This window comes from Gigantopelta aegis, chromosome 6 (assembly GCF_016097555.1).
Source record: "Gigantopelta aegis isolate Gae_Host chromosome 6, Gae_host_genome, whole genome shotgun sequence".
Taxonomy (NCBI): domain Eukaryota; kingdom Metazoa; phylum Mollusca; class Gastropoda; order Neomphalida; family Peltospiridae; genus Gigantopelta; species Gigantopelta aegis.
In genome coordinates this window covers 26195141-26216599 of record NC_054704.1, presented here as the reverse complement: position 1 = coordinate 26216599, position 21459 = coordinate 26195141, and the positions used below count along the sequence as shown (strand labels likewise).

Genomic DNA, 21459 nt, shown 5'->3' with positions numbered 1-21459 from the left:
TGCTTATAAATGTCGAAATGTCTGGATTTCATGGGTCCATAAAACCCTATTATTGTCTAGATGTGGTTAATAATTGTTTTGTTACATAATGCCATCAGTAAATTGTTTACATTCATGTTGTTTTTTTTCAGTGGAAATTTGTATGCACTTACATTTCCTGCAAAATATTTTTAAACTGACTAGCTTTGTTTGACGTTATGATATAACGTCTACCCACACACACGATTTGAGTTGCTACGACAAATCGCATGTGACAAGTCTGTGCGACTAATTGCATAATGAGAACGCCACTAGTGCGAAGATTGCTTTGTGGAACGGGGCCAAGCACAGTTAAGTCAGTAGCTGTGAGGTGTCGAGCATTTTAATGTAATGCCTTCAGTTAAAAATGACATTTATGGGCACCAAGTAGACAACGCCCACACATTACAAACTTCTAATTTAGTAATTGTACTAGTATTTGATCAAAATTTGGTCTGTGTTAGATGATGATAAAGATCAAATGCCAATGCATTACAAGTAGTTAAAAAAATAAATGTTTAAGTAACTGTATTTATCTTTAAGATGGTGTCTGTTTTCTAGGCAGCACTTATGTTCTTGTTTCAATCTAATAGGAATAGGCAAATATGAAGAAGTCACATTATAATGCTTACTTGAGCCATTGAACTTGAGCATGCTCACCTTTTTATGTGCAAAATAATATAAGGGGAATTTTAACTTGGTATTATACTTAACACAACACTTGGGTAAACTAAACAGCTATAACAGTGAAAACACTGCAGTCAAATGCACAATGTTCTTCAGACTTTACCTGCTGTAATCAATAGTTCACAGGGACCAGGTTGGAACTAATGAAACTAATATTTTTGTTATGACTGCCACACATTGTTTAAACAAAAGCTAATTGATGTCAAATGTGGTTGTGACAATAGCAAGGAAGAAATCCACTCCAGCCAAATGGACTATTCCTGTATAGCTGCAATGTATCTTTTAGTAATTACACTTTCTCGAAAGCAGTTCAATAATGCAATTATATAGCATTTGATATAGGAGCTGTGAATCACTGGTCGGAATAGGCAATAAGCACCAATGGGGATTGATATTATGACCCTGAAAAATCAGTTGTGCACTCTTTTACATAATTTGTCTAACTACCAATGCCAAATTTTCAAAAATATATATTATTAATTTGAAATAAAGGCCTTTTATGTTTTTTATTTTTTTTAAATATATATACATTTCATCTTAAGTGATTTGGATTATATTAAATACAATTTAAGAAGTAACTGGGATTCATTTTATTTTTCTAAGTTATTAAATTAACTGACAATGTCACTTTAAATTATCATATAATTTTTGAGGAGAGGGAGACAACTCTATGTCTGTCGCCAAATAAACATGGCGAGAAATGCTAAATCTGCTGTTGCTCCTGTAAATGTGAGGTAACACATTACAAAAACAGGCCTCATCGCTAACAGTGTGATCAGATGTAAACATCATGAAGTGACAAATTAATCGAGTAGATGGTAACCGCATATATGCGGAAACCAAGTTACCATTATGTTACAGTTTGTGATCGCTTTGTCGGCAAAGATAAAAGACTTCTTTGGATCGGTGTCGGGAATACTGGATCAGGTTCAGGTTGAAGTTGTCCTGTGTTCTTTGCTGGCGGGTGTTCTACTCACTGTATTTTTACAGTTTCTCTTCTTCAAGCTACGATTTGGACAGCTACCGGTGTTGCCTCCCCCTGTCAAAAATCAGTATCCCAAGATAAAACTACCACAGGTAAATTTACACTCACAGGTGTAAATAATTTTTTTTTTTTTTTTTTTTTTTTTAAACCTCTAAAAAACGAATATTTATCAGTGATTACAAAAAATATATATATTATTTTGCTATTTTAATTCAAGATTCTTTTTATAAAAAGTGAAATTATGACATTTAATATTGCCATAAAGCTACAAACTAATTTTTATTTATCCTCCAGTAGACCTAACTGTGAACTGGCCTATTAACACGAAATGATTTCTGCACATGTGCATTGTAATGTACGATCAATTTGATGAAATAATGTTTTACCGTGTTAACTTTATTGTCAAAATCAACTAACCAATGTTAATATCCATGCCATTTTCTGTTGTGAAGGGATTGAATGCATATCATAGTCTAATGTTGACGTTCTTCAGCTACTCTTGTAAACTGGGCTGTTGTTTTTCAAGAGTGATGCTTGTCACATGACATCACGTCACCAAAACTCTTATGCAATGAATCTGCTAAGCAGACAAGACTGACAATGACAGCGGTGTGAAACTATTTGTTTATTTAGGTTTGTTTAAAGGAGGGGACAATTAAGGCATTTGGCATGGTATGCTGTTTTATTTCTTCAGTTCGAAGACTAATTCCTGATGTGACATGTTAGTTATTATGTAACCACAGCGTATTCACTGGGATGGTACAAAATGGCTGCACCCGTTATATATTATAGCCGTCACATTTAAGTATTTTATTAATTAACTATACGATTATACTTGTTGATATTAAGCAATAATGTGCATTATATATCGCAGTTCCAAGTATATATTATTTTTCAATACAAAATAAACCACCATTGTCAAAGAGTTGAAATAACTGTGTTATGTTTGTACATAAATTAACCCACGTACTGAAATAATAATCAGTGTGTTCTTGGTTAATTGGTCTTTTCTTTCCGTGGCCTGTACCTGTGGTTCCTGATTGGCAGGTGTATATTTAGACAGTCCCCAGACACTGTGTCTAGACACACTAAAAAGACGTGCCTCTTTTATTAAGATCACAGGGTATTGTGTGATAACTGCGTGGACACTCCTCCAATCGTAATAGCCATTATTGGCCGTCCTGCTTTATTAGTGTAAGTAATTCTGTAAAACCCTTGATTTAGTAAGACTTTCCCATCTAAAATCACAAAACTGATACATAGTCCCAAAGAAAAGAAAATTTTCATTTGGGTATCGTGAGTGGTCGTTTTTGCTCGAACGTACCCTATCAATAGTCTAATAATATGCATTTTTTTTTCTTTGGATTTTTTAAAAGAGTAAAATACTATAACTCCATTTCGTTCTATTGATGCAAATTGAAATATATTTAGTTAAATAGTTTATTATACTGCAGTGTTCGAGATTAACAGTATCCCGATATCCCGGGGATACCAGAATGTAATTTTGGATACCAGACTTCAATAACCCAGTATCCCACTGGGATACCATATAATGCTGGGGTTTTTTAATCCTGCGTTTTTATTTTTCGCTGAAACAGTGAAAGTCATCATTTACTGGTAAAGTTGAGTAGCGATATTTTCAAGCTCGCACCCAGTCTAATGCTACACTGGAGCAATAGCAACATAGCAATAGACTGGGAACGAGAACAATGTCGTCCAAGTTTGTTATAATGTAATATATAAATTTCATTTAAGTGGGATACTAAATTCTCAGGTGGGATACCAGATTTTGAAATGTTAGTATCCAACTGGGATACTGCCCAACATTTTTAATCTCAAACACTGTACTGTCAAGTCATTTATGTTGTTTTATAAGTCAGGTTGATGAAAGCGAAGCGCCTTGTCGTAAATTAGAGCATTTGTTTACACTGTGCATAGAGGTGTTGGATCGAGCTGACGTCACTTCGCCCCAAGCTATACCACCAGATGTCACAAAAACGAAACAAAATGACTGCCCCCAGTTAGAAAGAATAATCACGTTTTTTTATTAACTGTAAAATTACGTGTTTTTCATTTCTTTGTGTCAGTATGTGTTGATCATCCAGATATGCATCTTTCCAACACATCAGGTTCATATTTGAGTTGATCCTCCCTTTAATATTACATGCCATTTCATATAGTACGCACAGTGCAAAATGGCAGTCGTGCTTGAGAAGCAGTTCAAGAAATTAGTCTTGATATTAAACTGCACTGGCCAGAGGACCCACTTGCTATTTATTATTTAAAAATATATATATTGTTGGGGAGAGCATGATCCAACCCCCTAGAAACTTCGCTTGTCTGTCTAGACACCCCCCCCCCCCCCCCCCCCCCCAACCCAGCACAGTTTCCTGCAAAATGCACCTAGACCTCATATGAGAGTAATATCTTTAACAATGATATGGAAGGCTTGGAATAATGCAAATAAAAGCAGGCCTATAGTTTTTATCACGCTTATACAGTTATTACAATGACAATATATTTTGTAATAGACACCTTTTAACTGATTAAACAGTGTGCTGAGGTGTCTCAGCAAACATTCCTTTCCTTAAGCTATTGTATACATGTGACGGTACATGTCTTAATTTTTGTTTTCGCCTGTGGCGATATTAATTGTGTTAGAGGGCCGTGTGCAGTTTCATTGCACTTAGCCAGGTGGGCAACTTGTTACATAATACTTTTGCGCGACGGTCGTCTAATACACACCCAGCCAGGTGCGGAGGCCATGTGGCCAGTAGTTACGTAACACCTCCGCGCGACCATGGAATCTCTAGCGAACTGGCGTCAGTAACCCAGAGAGACCGGTCCAAATTGAGAGACACTCAATTTCCTGTGATGACGTCAAGACTACGGAGATCAAGTTGGCCAACGGCCAGATTCTAGCAGACTTGAACCCCCAGCGAACAAAGTTGACTACGTTGAAACAAGACAATGTTTCCATTTGTCAGAACCTTCTAACGATTACCAACACCTTAAGCCAGGATGTGCGCTTGGAACCTAACGCTACACCGATTCGACAGCATGCCTATCGGAGAAAACCTGGAAAACGTGCGACACTGAAAAAGAAAGAAACGAAGTTCCATTGGCCAGATGAATGCGAGAAGACATTCAACCGTCTCAAGCAGATGCGCTCCTCGTCTCCCGTGATGGCAGCACGAGAGTACCGAAGGCTTTTCAAGCTAGCTGTGGGTGCCAGTGACGTGGGTGCTGGAGCTGTGCTGTTCCAAGAAGACGAAGACGGACTGGACCATCCTAATGAAAGCCTCCAACCAGTGAGAGTTGAGATGGAGTCTTCTTCTGCAAGAATACCCAATTACCATTGAACATATCAAGGGCACATCCAATATAATCCCTGATGCCCTGTCCCGAAGTTGAATGTTATGATAATGTGTTGACATTCTTGATTTTTGTTTTGTTTTTATATATTTTATTTGTATACTAGGGACTCAGAGACTCAGTGTGATTACTGGTAGTCACCTTATTATTACATGTGTTATAATGCCCGTATGCGTCGGTTAACGCACCTTTTTGTTTTAATGTAGTATATTTCCCTATTCCTAGAGTAGAGGAAATATCCTTTTTGAGGTGGGGGTGTGTGACGGTACATGCTCTTAATTTTTGTTTTCGCCTGTGGCGATATTAATTGTGTTAGAGGGCCGTGTGCAGTTTCATTGCACTTAGCCAGATGGGCAACTTGTTACGTAATACTTTTGCGCGACAGTCGTCTAATACACACCCAGCCAGGTGCGGAGGCCATGTGGCCAGTAGTTACGTAACACCTCCGCGCGACCATGGAATCTCTAGCGAACTGGCGTCAGTAAGTCTGGCGATCAAACAGAAAAATGCGTCTCTGGGAGTTGGGGATATATCACTTGATAGGGGGAGGACCGCCTTGTATCACCAGGCGATATTCTGATTTTATAATAAATAGCTAGTTTTTTTGAGATATCGAGGAGAAGCAGATAGGAAGGTATATTATTTCTGCTCTGTTGTATAACCTTGATGTGATTGATGTGACTTTTAAATATTTTAATACTGTATTATACCAATATTCTTTAGACAGTGTCTTCGGTCATCTGACGAAGTAAATCGTAGACTTTTTGTTCTAACATTATACGAGTATTTGGTAATATAAAGCTTAGCCAGTCATCCTAGAAGACCTAGGTAAACTGTAGATTATTGTCTTTATTGTGATAGGTACCAGTATTAATTCTGTGTTACAAGGTTACGGAATGAGTAGTTACGGGTTAATTAAAAATTAACCAGTTAGGAATAGTGTTGTAATTCCTTTATTAATTAAGTTCCCCTAGAAGCGTTTCTCAATTATCACACGTGTGGGTGTTGTGTTACGGTGAAGTGATTAGCATATTGTGTAAACTAGACACCTAGAGATTAACTAATTAAGTGATCAGTTCTGGGTTGTTATTATTGTTGTTATTAATTAACTACTGCGGCAGTACATTTGTCAGCGTAGGTTAATACAGATTCCAAAGTGTATTGTGTTTTTGTTGTGTTTTCTAGTGAACTAAACGTGCTATAATAATATATACTTTATATAAGATCATATCTCTGATCATACCTAGACGATGCAAAGTGGTTTTGAACTGCCTGTTACAGAGAGATATAATAGATATACAGTTAGGAGAGATATTTGGACAATCGTGTTTTATTCAGTTACGCGTATTATAGAATCCCCGTGACAATACATAATTTATTTCTTGGGGTATTTTTCATTTCAGCTTCTGAAAGAACAGGCCACCAAACCAAACCTGAATGTTACTGAAAAATGTCTTTGGTTCAATTTATTGGCGCAGTTCCTCTTTCGAGAGCTCAGAGATACTCAAGAAGTTCGAAGGTTTTGTATACATTTTTCATTTATATTGGCCATAAATTGATTATTCACTGCTGAGTTAATTTTCATATTGTGCCAAAGTTATTTATTCACATGAAGAAGACTCTAAAATAATTGTTATTTAAACCCCAAAACCCCACACACTCACATCAACAATCACATTTTGTTAGCAATTTAAAATTAGAAATGGATTATTAAACATTAGCTCTGTATCAGATTGGTCATTGGTTATTATGTAACAAAGCTCATCTTGTGTAATGGAAAAATATCTCCATGAACCAAATTCTAGAAATGTGGTTCTAGACTGCTTGTATTGATATAAACTTTATCCTAATATACTCTTCAAAAAAAGTAGGAGAACTCTAATAAGAATTTACAATTGCCAAAATTGTAAGGTATATTAGCTGTGTGGAATGGTTATATGATAATAATGAATTAATTGGGCAAACATTACTACCGGTAGTTCAGTATTATAGTAGGTTTTATGACCACCAAAGATCTTGAAGGATGATTGGGGTCAAAAGTGAAATTTGAAAGTTGACGTTTTTTTTGCAGTAAATCGCAAATTCAACAATAAAAATGACTAAAAACAAAACAATAACAACTGTATGATCAACAAAATGAAAAAGATTAGCAGAAATAATGTTCCACCGTGATTAATCGACCTTCCTGGAAATTGTCAAAATCGAGAATGACACCCCAAGTATGTGTTCGGGGCAACTGCGTAATGCACGTGCAAACTATGGAATGTGTTTCGGTGTGTTGATAGACAGACCTGAACGTTCATTACTAGAATGTCTGTAGTCAAAACGTATGTTTGGTCTGATAGTTGATTTTAACATTAATATTTCAGGTCCCCCTACTTTTTTTGAAGAGTATATTATATAAATTTAAACTAATCATTTTTCTTTCTCAGTTTAATTATTAGGATATTACATGTATATGTAATTTTACGTTGGTCAGTAATTCTAATTAATGTTGACATTGTTTGCACTAATTTGTAAATCTGAATAGCTGTAGAACTATTTAAGATGGAAGACAAAAGTTGCGTGTGAACTTAATTATCTATACATGTATTTTGGGTAGCATTTGCATTTTGCTTCTTGCCAAGTTTGGATATGCACCCAGTAAAATAATACATTACACCAATTTGTGATATATAGAGGATTCATCACAAGTATTTTTGAATATGGAAAATATCAACTGAGTCTATGTTAATCAGTATTTGTCGAGGCTCTGCCAAGACAAATACTGATTAACTAAACATGGTTAATATTTTACATATTAAAAAACATGAGTAGCGAATTCTGTTTGTCCTATAACACTTGTAAAATAACATTTTAATTCAATTTTTTAGTAAATCACAGTACTAAAGTCGCCACCATCGGTAATATGATGTCATCACGATTAGCACAAATTAGTTTGACGACACGCATTTTAACTAAATCTTTGAAATGTAATGCTCAGATACACAGGCCTTGTTGGCTTGTAAGCAGATGACCCATCCACAACAACACATTACCTAGAGACCTTGCAAATTAATGGGTTAATATACTAAAATTATCACATGGGTTTATGACATGGATATCATGGGTAAGTTGGAGGATAAATATTTTTATTTATTTATTACCAATAAAGATTTAAAACAACAACAATTAGGAGTAGCTTTTTGAACATTAAATATATTCATAACATGGAATAAAGATTGTAGCCTGTAAATTGCATTATTGATTATACTGTTTCCTTTGCTAAATCCATATATTACACTAACATGTACATGACATTGTGTGACTGTTGACAATTTTCATGCTTGCTTCATTGAACATCTGTTACCAAATTGATTCCCTGTGTTCCACCACTAACCACACAACAGATCCTGTTGTTTTGTTTTTATTACTTCTAATGCACTTAGTGATGCAAATCTAATGTTGTGTTTATATGAATTAACTACATAATTATATAGACCGATAAAACAAAACCCAGACAGACAGGCAGAATCACACCAAATTTTTTTTAACAAACTATATACATTCAATTTTACATTGTAAGTCTGTGGTACATGTACTTACGTTTTGACCTATTTTGTTCAGTATTGCATTGTGATTCACTACGCAAGTTTCAGAGATAGCTATGCAATTTTAAAGCATTAAAACTGTAGTTGCTAATAAATTTTCAGTTGACTAGAAATATCGCTAATCAAGATTTTGAAAACAAAATGTTCCCTGGGTCAAGTGTTTTCATAATTTCCTGTAAGCTGAGAGGTGAATAAAAAAACATTTGGTGGGGTTATTGTTGTTTTTTCTTTGTTGATTTTTAAGATAATCTCTGGGTATGTAGAATATTTACTTGATTATTTCAGATGGGTAATGCGGAAGATGAATAATGAATTCCAGGAGTTGCTGTCAACTCTGTCTGGAAAACTGATGGACCAAATCATTGTTAGTATCAGCAGGAAGAAAGTTAGAGTTTGTTATTGTTTAACAACACCTCTAGAGCACATTGATTTATTAATCATTGGTTATTGGATGTCAAACGTTTGGTAATTCTGACATATATGGTCTTAGGGAGGATACCACTACATTTGTTTTCAATTGTAGCAAGGGATCTTTTATATGCACCATTCCACAGACAGGATAGCACATACCACAGCCTTTGATATATCAGACATAGTGCACTGGCTAGAACGAGAAATAGCTCAGTGGGCCTACTAACAGAGGTCAATCCTAGACCAAGGTACCGCACAACCAGCAAGCGTTTTACCACTGGGCTATGTCCCACCCTATTAGCAAGAAGAATATACTAACATGCAAATACTCACATAGATTTAATACATTATATAGAACAAGAATTTTTGAGGACATTCTTTTTGGAGATTTTATTATAAGTTGTGGCATGAATACTATTAATTAATTTATTTTCCTGGGTGAAGCTATGAGGAAAGATATACATGTATTTGGCAGAAGAAATTATGTGAAATCTTTTAAATCTCACTAAAAATTAATTTTAATTTTTTTTAAAACATTGTCATTTCTATACAATTTTTTTTTTTTTTTTTACATGTAACAGTTTTATTTATCACAGCTATTTTTTACATACCATAATTAAATAATTAAAATTAAATGTAAATAATCCTTTTAATATATACTTACATGTACCTTTAAGTGACACCCAGTAGCCAATGTATATTTTGTGCTGGGGTGTCATTAAACATTCATTCATTCATTTGTGCATTAATTTGTTCATTGCTACCTTAATGATTCGTCATGAAAAATATAATTGCCAATAAAAATGCTAACTTAAATGATACTTTATAATTACATTTGTTATATTTATTGTACAATCAGTCTGTCCTGATAAGTTATCTTAATATTGTCCCAATAATTTAATTTTATACATACTGACCTGTATTAAGCTTTACAATGTCAAACTGCTTTAAATTTTGTTTACTATTTTATTTTATTTTATTATTTAGGTTTTTATTTATTTTTATTTTTTTTAGTTAAAATAATTTCTGTCTGTTTGTAGGTGAGAGATTTCAGCCTGGGTGACAACTTCCCCATTGTGAACTCTGTCGCTGTTACTAATGTCCTGGTGACTGATGATGTCATGGAGGTACCGTTATACAATACACATACAACAGTAGCTTGTTCAGGAGATTGAACAATAGCAGGCACTCATGATCCATTCCATAGCAAACCTTTTTTATTTATTTTTTTACTGTATTAAATTTTATAAAATCATACATATATACACACACACACACATACACACACACACACACACACACACACACACACACACACATTCATTCATTCTCCTGACGATGTCAACACTTAGTTGACGAAACGTTGAGATTTTAAACTTGTCGTTTTAAACAGAGACTTTACTTTTATTATAAGCATTAAATACAACATAGTAATGTAAATCCAGGCTAGAGGAGAGTTGGTGTTTGTTGTGATGAAAAAGGTATTTATTTAAAGTGTGTGTGATATTGTTGTAACTGTAGGAGCTGGATCTCTCTCTGGATGTTGACTACACCGGTGGGTTTCAGCTTGCTGTGGACGTGTATCTACTTTTCAATAAGTCGGCCTATCTGTCTGTGACCGTGAAGAAAATGAAGGGCAAGGCCAGGATGCAGTTCACCCGCATGCCGTATACTCATTGGTCGTTCTCATTCTATGAGGTACACAAAAGATTTTTAAGTCATTAAAATATTAGGTTATTGCATGTTAGCTAGTAATGAGTATTCTAAAGATATGTTTTCAGAAGTTTTTTGTGTATTATTTTAAACATGTTTTGTTAGAGTTTATGTTAGCTAGTAATGAGTATTCTAAAGATATGTTTTCAGAAGTTTTTTGTGTATTATTTTAAACATGTTTTGTCAGAGTTTTCAAGGTGGAGACTTACTTTCCCAATCCTGCAGTATCTTTTATTAATGCGAAATATAAATAGAACTACAGTTTTACTAAAGTTGGGTATTTTTGCTTTTAACAGATATTTAACAAGTCCCGCTTACATTTTAAACACTGAACAGTTTAAAACCTTATTTATAACCACTGTAGAAATATTAATGCAGAAAGGTAGATGGCAAATTCAAAAATTATTGTTAAAATATTTTGAAGATTGCAGCTTTAGAGGCTTTTCAGCCAATTTTCAATGTAGTACACTTTGATACAATATACTAACAAACTTTCAAGATTGTACTCCATGGTTTTAGACAGATATTTTTTACTGATTTATTAACTTTATTTTAGGACCCAGAAGTTGATTTTGCTGTCGAGTCCCATTTTGATGGAAGACCTTTTCCTCAGATTGCATCACTGGTCATTAGCCAGGTACTTAAAATTGTGAAATAGACAAAAGATGGCAGTTTAACGAATAATTATTCCCCTTGATTGAAATGCTCTGAAGAGATGAAGTTACATTATAAATTCCTCATATTTGCAAACCATTATTTGTAAAGAATCGATGGTTAATCAAAACATTTTTTTATAAATTTTGCTTGTAAATTATAATTATAATACTTGAACATTTTAATAACTTCAATGTGATTGCTTTTAAGACAAAGATTTTTTTTTTTAATTATATATTTATTTTCCAACATCCATCTTAATATTTTTTTCCACAGCTTCGACGAAGTATTCGTAAAAAGCATACATTGCCAAATTTTAAGATGAGATTCCGGCCATTTTTCTGGAAGCCTGAGTCGTATGTACCTCAACGAGAATTAAAGGTCAGAGGTCAGAATATCAGTGTAGGTCAGCTGCGTGTGACTGTTATCGAGTGTTCCAGACTGATCACGACTCCCAAGGAAGCATTACTGTACTGCACCATATCAGTGGGTGAGTTCAATTCACAACTCCCAAGGAAGCAGGTCAGGTCAGGTCATGGGGCTTTACGTGCACATTCAGAGCAAGCTGTTGTAGTGCACGCCTGTCCTGGGCACAGGACAGGAAAGGTGGGGATGGGAAGGAGGAGGGACTGCCTGCACTGGCAAGTGCAAGGGAGCACCAGCAGCCCGACTGTGGTCAGCTACAGGCAGGGTGAGGGTAGTGGTGCTATGGAATTTTGAAGGAGCAAACAATGCCAAAGAGAAAAGGTGCGCAATTTTGATTAAGGAAATTTGGCGCAATTTTGAGCGGTCGGTCAAAAATGAAAGATCAAGAGCTAACATAGGTTTTGATTTTAGTGAGTCGAGAGTAGCTTGTTAATTAGACCTATTTGATGCTGGGGTGTCTCCCTAGGTTGCCCATAGGGCTAAAGAAGCGTTACTGTACTGCACCATATCTGTGGGTGAGATCAATTGTTGTGTTGGCCATCAAGGCACAATGGGTAAGCAATTGATTTTATAGGTGTACTAGCTCCAACCCAGAGTGAGTGTTCATTGCAATGTAAAAGTGTAAGTCACTATACCAATATTTCCTCCATTAATCACTAATAATAACCAATATTTATCATATAATAGCATATCGAATAAAATAACATGATGAAGGTTTTTTTCCGATCACATGCAAACATACTACCAGAATTGTTGTCTATTCATTCATAGTCACCAAGCAAAACATTTCAATAGCAACTTTGCAATGAAAGTTGTCCAGTGTTAAAATGGTATGCACAAGTTTATTTTTATGTAAGGATATCCAAAATTGTCATTCAAATTTGACATCTTTCCCATTCCCTGTATCAGATATACTGAGTAATGGCTGACTGAAATTATAGTTGACAAACACCTGTTGTATTAAACTTGAGATTATATTTTAAAGAGATTATTACCGTTGGTTTGCATAATACATTTTTTTATTCCTAATTGACTGCATTATACTGTGTTTCAGATAATTTGCCTTGGAAGGAGCTGGTCAGTACCCGACAAAGGGTTTGGAAAGCTATAGATGTGGAAGTGAACAAGGGTCAGACACAGTCTGTGGGGATGACTTTTAGAGAGGTTTGTACATACAGATTTAACCCAAGTGTCAGGGCTGTACTTTGCCTAAAATTACTGTTGGGATTGCAGTAGAATTAGAATCAGGGCACAACAATATAACATCTTTGCTGGTCAGATAAAAGGGCTCTTGTAAACCTAATGGGCACATTTTGTATTTTTTAAAATGTCTAAAAAATTCTATTCTTCTTCTGTGTTCAATCTTTTTACGGCTATCATATCAGTAATTTGGATGCGGCTATAAAATTTGCCAATTTTTTCAGAGGTCGTTGACAGGTCCCCAGAGTTTGGTGGGGTTTTTATCAAAACTTTCTGTCAATTTTTTTCTAGGTGTGGGCAGACCTGTAGAATGTGCTCTAGTGTTTGCTCTTCAGCACCACATTCACATTGGTTTGTCTCAACAAGTCCTATCCTCTAGTGTTTGCTCTTCAGCACCACATTCACATTGGTTTGTCTCAGCAAGTCCTATCCTCTAGTGTTTGCTCTTCAGCACCACATTCACATTGGGTCGTCTCAGCAAGTCCTATCCTCTAGTGTTTGCTCTTCAGCACCACATTCACATTGGGTCGTCTCAGCAAGTCCTATCCTCTAGTGTTTGCTCTTCAGCACCACATTCACATTGGGTCGTCTCAGCAAGTCCTATCCTCTAGTGTTTGCTCTTCAGCACCACATTCACATTGGGTTGTCTCAGCAAGTCCTATCCTTTTTTGTTGCTTCTTCAGACCACAATGTCCAGCGTAAAGACGAGAGATTGAAGGTTGTTTAGAAAATTCTACCTATAGAAAACATGATAAATCCGATAGATACCGGACATCATGTGTGTGTACATGATACAATTTGTTTAACGTTTGTTTTGTTTAAGGACACCACTAGCGCACATTGATTTTTAATTGACTATTGGATGTCAAACATTTAGTAATTTTGACAGAGGCTTAGAGAAGAAATCCACTACATTTTTCCATTAGTAGCAAAGGATCTTTTGTATGCACCATTCCACAGATAGGATAGTACATACCACAGCCTTGATATACCAGTTGTGGTGCACTGGCTGGAACGAGAACTAGTCCACTGGGCCCACCAACGGGGATCGATCCCAAACCGACTGAGCATCAAGCGAATACTTTACCACTGGGCTGCATCCCACCCTGAAAATCCAATCGATACCCTACATCACATGTATAAATGCTGACACTATTCTTTGGTAAGTCATTCTAAACACATCTCACCCTGAAAATCCAATAGATACCCTACATCACATGTGTACATGATAAATGCTGACACTATTCTTTGGTAAGCCATTCTAAACACATCTCACCGTTCAATGTTTTTATTTTTACAGGAACATCTGCTGGACAGATTTGAGGTAGTTGTCATGGTCGACAGCATTATCTCAGATTCACCAGCTGCTTTAGCAGATATTAGAAAGGTAGGTAACCTGATCCACTGTTTTGGCAGTCGATTGATAAGCAAGCATTTTATTAAACAGTGAAACCACTCCAAACTGGACACCCACTGGACCAAATAAAAAGTGTTTTAAGGGTATCTGGTTTGGATAAGTTCTATTCTGTACTGATATTTAAAAAATGTCTGGTTTTAAGGAAATTCTGATTTACTGAAGCTTCAATTTTGAAGGGTTTTGCTGTGATTTGATTAGAGAAAAAAAACTTTTAGAAAACTAGTAAACAATATTTGTCTTATTCTTAACAAAAGATGGTATAAAAATGGTCTTGTACAACAGACTGATTAACAGAGGTGGCTACTTGTGCAGTATTAGAACTGTTGACTCCACTTTCTTAATATACTACTCAAAAGAATTTAAGGGTCAGACGATATTTTCGACATTATTTTCTGAATGTCAATTATATTAGCTAGACCATAATGTCACGCATGGTATTGTTCCATTTTGACGAAAGTGGGTCTAAGCAACCCATCAATGAATTAAAATCCACTGTCATTGACACTGTCGACTAGTTCTAATGGCGAAAACATGCTTACATTTGCACGTAAATTAGGGCGAAAGCAAAAGGTCTGCTAAGTGCCCATAACTTGCTTTTTCACAAAGCGCTTCATTTGCACGCTTTGCATGTGTATTCCATGTTCCCAATGCTGAATTTCCGTATAATTGGAGCTTGCGTTCGTGTACGGTGCACACTCCAAATTCGACAATGGTACGACGTCAACTGACTATCGAAGATCGAGGAAGGGCAATTACTTGGCTTCAGGATGGCAATACGCAAAGAAATGTTGCTCTGAGACTTGGTGTCAGTCAGAGTGTCGTTGGCCGACTGTGGCAACGGTACCCAGCAACGAATTCTGTTCGAAATCGTCCACGTTCGGGAAGGCCCTGAAGCACTACAAATAGAGAGGACCGCTACATCACCAATATGGCTCTATGTCAACGCACAACCACTGCACGCCGATTATGTGACAATCTGCGGACTGCGACTGGAACTCGAGTGTCTGATCAAACCATACGCAATCGTCTGAGATCCAATAATCTACGCTGCCGTCGCCAGGCTGTTCGACCACCACTCCTACCACGTCACAGAACAGCCAGACGTCACTGCTGCACATTTCATCTGCGGTGGCAACGTGTTCAGTGGGGTCGAGTGATGTTCACTGATGAGTCCAGCATATTCGCCTGACTTGGCCCCAATAGAGCACGCCTGGGACGAATTAGGCAGGAGAGTTCGGGATAACCATGCCCCTCTGGCCAACCTTCATGATCTGGGTCAACTTCTTATGGCAGAGTGGCAGGCCATTCCCCAAGAGTTCTTCAGACGTCTGATCAACAGCATGAGGCAACGATGTGTCGAGTGTATTCGCGCCAGGGGTGGATTCACACACTATTAAACGAATGTTCTAATGTGTAAAATCCATGTTTTACAACCTTCAACTTTGACAGCATGTCATGTGACTTTCTTGTATACAGTGACGTTTATTTGTGGTTTTTTGTAAATATGGAACAATAAATTAAATTTTTGGTGTAGTTTACATCATCAATCTAATACACTCTGAAACTTATTTGGTTATAAATTTTTAACCCTTAAATTCTTTTGAGTAGTATACATAATCCAAATGCTTTTTTATTGACATTGCATTAATGTTCAGTTAAAACACTGATTGTAAAAATGTTTTTTTTACAGAATTACAATTAATACTTTGACAATTAATTTTATGTCAATTTTTATGTGTTGTCAATTTTATGATATTTTTCTTTTCAGAATGATATTTTGATAGCAGTTAGTACTGCAAAGATATTTTCTTCAAAGCAAGCTGCTAAACTGATCAAAAATTCTGGAGAAAAGTATGTTAATTGTTTTATTAAATAAAAAGTCATAACATCAAACAACTACAGACATAAACAAACAGAAATCTGGTAATCCATGTACTGGTCCGACGCCATATAATCGTAAATAAACTGTTGAGTGAATCGTTAAATAAAACATTTCCTTCCTTCCTTCCATGTAATGGTCACCAGATATTATGGACCTAACAACCAAGATTAGGATCAGTTTATTAAATCTACAATTGCCATGACTTTCAGTATAAAACAGTGTTTTCTGTACATAGTTTATAATGAACCTTTGTTTTAGCATGTGATACTTCTGCAGTTCAAAATATAAATTAATTACTTTTTCCCTGTATCAGTCATCTTTCACAGTGAGTTACTAGGCATATTCAGTGACTGTAAAAACAGACATTTTGTATACATTGTATCAATTTCACCAAATCATAAACATTTTCTAAAATATGTTTTAGATTCACCATTCGCATTGACAGAGCTCAGATGAAGATCTCACAAGATGTCAAGTTTTCTGAAGAAACTGTTTCTTTGAAGGTATATTTGTCCTAGAATATATGTTAACTATCAAAATTTATAACTAAATTATTAATTCTTATGTAAGCTAATGGTTAGTTTTAGTGGTTAGCATGAGAAAAGTCACTGTAGTGGCCTTAAACCTTCCTAAAGTTCGTGTTTAAAAGTTCACAATTAGTTAGAGCCAATACATGCCACCTTTAAGGCCAGTAGTGTAACCACTGAAGGCTGCAGGCCTGTAGGAATGACTTTGGGAGTGGAAGGTTTGGGGGGGGGGGGGGGGGGGGGGGGGGGGGGGGGGGGGGAACTGACGGATCAGGTATAAACACTATATCAGATTTTGGTTAAGGGCCTGGTCTGTCATTAAAGCAAGTTTTTGTGTGTGTTTTTTTATATATAAGCAGGGTTCTGTCCACAACTGTCAGCACATGTCAAGATAACTGTTGTTATTGGTTATGTTGCTGAATACCAGTAAACACTAAATCAGTGTAATAAAGTCATTAATTTCATTTTTAAGAAAGAAATGACGAGTTGTTTCCTCCACTGATAAAGTGCTATGCAAAAACTCTTCACTATATAACCAATTATTGGCAGTGATAGGAAGTTGGTTTTGGTTTTGGTTTTGGTTTTTATTAGGTTTTTTTGTGTGTTTTTAAAAAAAAGATTTTTATTTCCTTTATACATTTCAGGATGTAGAGACTGAAGTGGATGAAGAAAGCAAAACACAGGACGAGCCTGATGAATATATACACATCAGCTTTAAAGTTGAAGATCACGATTCCAGGCCTTCAAAATCTCTTCTTGACCTTCCCAGCGAACCTCGGTTCAGGTCTAAGCGCTCAGTGTCTGAGGCAATGACGGGAAAGCTGGGTCCCATGTTACGAAGAGAAAGCTCTGACCCTCAGATTGGAACATCAGGAGCCGACATTGACACGCGGGAGAGATCAGAGAGTGACACCTGTTTGCTAACAAAGGTAAATACAGTTACACAGGTATACAGGGCTTGAACTTAAGAATTTGTCTCCCACAGCAGTGGTGAAACACCCACCGATGGTGCCGTCATTAAGTTCAAGCCCTGGGTATGTTTCATATCTTACCACCACTTTGTAAAGTATTTAACAGAAACAAAAGGAATGTTAGTTCAATCACAGCTTGACACATTTTAAACAATGGCTATTTTGTGTAACATATCAAGTGTTTGTTATTAGTCCCCTACCAGTCCAACCAGAGGGGACTATAAATTTCATCTCCATCTTTCTGGCTATTTGACCGTCTGTCTGTCCATCCATCCGTCTGTCTCACATCAATCTAATTAAAATTAGCTCCACTATTACATGTGAATCCAACAGCAGCCCGTTGAAAACATTTGGGATTATGCTGAGGGTATATGAAATGATTCGGGTGAATTATAAAGTATGCCGGAAACTAATTTCAATATAAAATTTTGTATAAAATTTGTTTCAAGACGGGGGAAAAAAAACCTGTGATGGTATAGCCATAAAATCTGTTTATACTAGTATACAATCCAGAGTTTATTACTGCACTTTTCCCCCTATTTTTTCAATGTTGAAATAGATCAACAAGTTCTCCTATTGCATAAATAGTCTCGACCGATATTTTTAAAATTTGTATGTTCCTGAATAACGCTATAAAAGGCGAAGTGTAATTGGTTGATATTTAAATTGTTATTTATAGATGAAATGTCACCTGGACATGGGAGTCCACGCAATGCTGTTAGATCTACTGGTAGACCAGTAAAACTAATTTTAATCAGATTGGTCCCACATATAATTTTTCAGATGTTTTTTTATGCACAATGCCTTGAGATATTGAGCTGAAATTTTGTTTATAACTTTATCAAGTTTGACTTTCATGGCAATTTACCCAATTTTGACAGAGTTATGGCCCTTGAAGTTAGGAGATACAAACTTTTGTTTTTTGGACATTTTTTTCAATGGAGTAATATATTGTGCTGAAAGTTGGTGTTTAACTTTATCATGTACTGTTATAGATCAAGTTTGACTTTCATGGTAATTTTCACAGAGTTATGGTCCTTGAATAATATAATAAATAAGCTTTGTAATGGCATTTTGTTTGTGTTTTAGGATGATGACGAAGGTGATTTAGTGGATTATGGCAGTGATAGTGATGATGACACATATAATGTACAGAAGCTTCATGAGGTCACAGCTAGCAAGGTGAAATGCTAAAACCTGCATCACAGATTTTTCATTTGAACTCAGCCTGTTTAGCTATTATATAAAGTCATCCGTCTGTTGAGATCTTTATTTCTCTTTAATTTTGTATTACTTTAATGATATATATCTATTCTCTGTCATGTTTCATGTTTAAAAGTGATAAAATATTGTTTGTTTTTAGTTACCCTACCAACCCTAAATTTAACCTGTTGACCCAAATCTTTTTAAAATGATTACCAAGAAAATGATATAAAATAGTGACTTATGTGTCATGGTGTTGAATTTATCATTAAAAAAAATATTCTAGAATTATATGTTTTCTTCTATCTACTTATCATAAAAAAATGTCCAACATTTAATAGAAAGCAAGTAAATGTATTTGTCCTACCTAGAAACAAATTACTGGGTATGTGTACAGTATAAGCCCATTTGATTGACAAATTGAAAGTAATAAATAAACCATATGTACTGACATGTCTGGATCATTGTCTGTATGTTTGATTATACTCTTTATACAGAGTCCTCGGTGGAACAAGGAAGTTACGTTTGAGGTTGGTGAGCAGCACCGGTATCTCAATCTGTGTGTCCGGTGTAAGATTCCAGAGAAAGTCGACAGGAGTGACAAGGTCCTCAAACCTCCAAGAGACCTTCTGCTGGGTCATGTAAGTCTGTCATCTTAATCAGTTTGACATGACATCAAAGATCAAAGACCTGCTGGGTCATGTAAGTCTGTCATTTTAATCAGTTTGACATGACTTCAAAGATCACAGACCTGCTGCTGGGTCAGTCAAGTAAGTCATTTTAATCAGTTTAACATGACTTCAAAGATCACAGACCTGCTGCTGGGACATGTAAGTAATTTTAATCAGTTTGACATGACCTCAAAGATGAGATACCTTCTGCTGGGTCACGTAAGTCTGTCATTTTAATCACTTCGAGATGTCCTTGAAGATCAGAGACTTTCTGCTGGGTCATGCAAGTCTCTCGGTATTGTTATCGGAATTGTGTAACCAATGTGAAAGTTCAGATGGGTTCTGTCAGTGTGTCTGTCATTTTTTCAGCATCGTGTGGCCTCAAAGATTAATATAATATTTTCTACTTGGTCATGTGACCTACAAGAATCTCCTGTGTTCATCCCCACCTAGTACCAGTTCATTACTACCTAGTCTCAGTTTATCATGACAGGGTGGAATGTATTTCTCTTAGTCAAGTTCTCACCTGAGGTGCTTTGGTAGCATAGGATTGAACCTCCTCAATGTGCCCATTGATTTTGTTTCTCCATCCCATCTAGTGGCCTGTGCCGATAACTGGTATATCAAAGGCTGTGGTATGTGCTGTCCTGTCTGTAGGAAACTACATATTGCTGCTAATGGAAAACTAGTGGGTTTTCTCTAAGATAACATTTTAAAAATTACCAAATAGTTTGATATCCAGATGCCAGTGATCACTTAATTAATGTGCTCTAGTTGTGTTGTTAAAATAACACAAAAACAGTCTGTCATAACTAATTAGTCTGAGTATATCATGACCAAGTCTCATTTGTGATAGCTACACCATTTTATTGCAAAGCAAATTGAAATTGGAATCCTCATGGTTGTGTTGTTACTTTTTATATACTATCAAATATCAAGTATATTTTGTGTGTATTTTCAGGTTACTTTGTCTCTGAGTGATGTAGCTCTGCAGTGTTTGTTGACCAGACAAAGTGACAGTCAAGAGACTGTGCCCTTACAACCTGGAGAGATGAAAACTAGTGCTAGGCAAGTTCAAACGAGAACCTTTTGTATATCATTTACCGTATATACCATTGTTTTTAAAAGTTGTTCCTTCAAGGTCTGAGAATTGTCTGATTTGAATTGTCTGATAGGCATGTTCAAAACCATAGTGGTATAAGGGGAACAATTATTCATGATCCATCTTTGACTGTATGTCTACTTGCCTGAATTGGCAATGATTTTAAATATATAAATAAATTTACTTGTTATCTCATTTTTGACATTCCATTGACCATTCAAGTTCATATGGAATAGCTGTTAGAAAAGGTTATATATATATATATATATATATATATATATATATATATATATATATATTATTACATAATGAAATAAGTATTATTTATTATCCATTTTTTAATGTTTTCTTTAAGAACTGCCATGTCATCATTTTTATTTTTATTTTTATTTTTATTATTATGCTACATTCCAGCCGTACCAAAACCAACAACTTGGCCAGCCATCCTGGGTTTGATTCACACTTGTGTTATGGGGACATCACTCTGGCATTTCACTTCAAACCAATGAACCTGTCAGAGCTGGACAAGATAAAACTAACCAGACATTCTGTTGATCCGACAGTTATTGACACAAGCAGTAAGGAGAGCAGTCACGAAGATGCATCTTCAATGAAAACAGATCATTT

General features: G+C 35.8%; 1 protein-coding gene across 1 annotated transcript in view; it reads left to right on the top strand.

The window, feature by feature from the left end:
- The first annotated feature begins 1413 nt into the window (after window positions 1-1413).
- Window positions 1414-21459, top strand: part of LOC121375703 (PDZ domain-containing protein 8-like) — a 28512-nt gene continuing 8466 nt past the window's right edge. The window contains exons 1-16 of the mRNA XM_041503294.1: window positions 1414-1782; window positions 6469-6584; window positions 8941-9019; window positions 10107-10193; window positions 10588-10764; window positions 11336-11416; window positions 11710-11923; window positions 12914-13023; window positions 14360-14446; window positions 16245-16327; window positions 16783-16861; window positions 17530-17814; window positions 18946-19038; window positions 19557-19700; window positions 20692-20798; window positions 21247-21459. Coding sequence (XP_041359228.1) covers window positions 1558-1782; window positions 6469-6584; window positions 8941-9019; window positions 10107-10193; window positions 10588-10764; window positions 11336-11416; window positions 11710-11923; window positions 12914-13023; window positions 14360-14446; window positions 16245-16327; window positions 16783-16861; window positions 17530-17814; window positions 18946-19038; window positions 19557-19700; window positions 20692-20798; window positions 21247-21459 — 2180 coding nt within the window. The 5' untranslated portion in view covers window positions 1414-1557. The remainder of the gene's footprint in view (window positions 1783-6468; window positions 6585-8940; window positions 9020-10106; window positions 10194-10587; window positions 10765-11335; window positions 11417-11709; window positions 11924-12913; window positions 13024-14359; window positions 14447-16244; window positions 16328-16782; window positions 16862-17529; window positions 17815-18945; window positions 19039-19556; window positions 19701-20691; window positions 20799-21246) is intronic.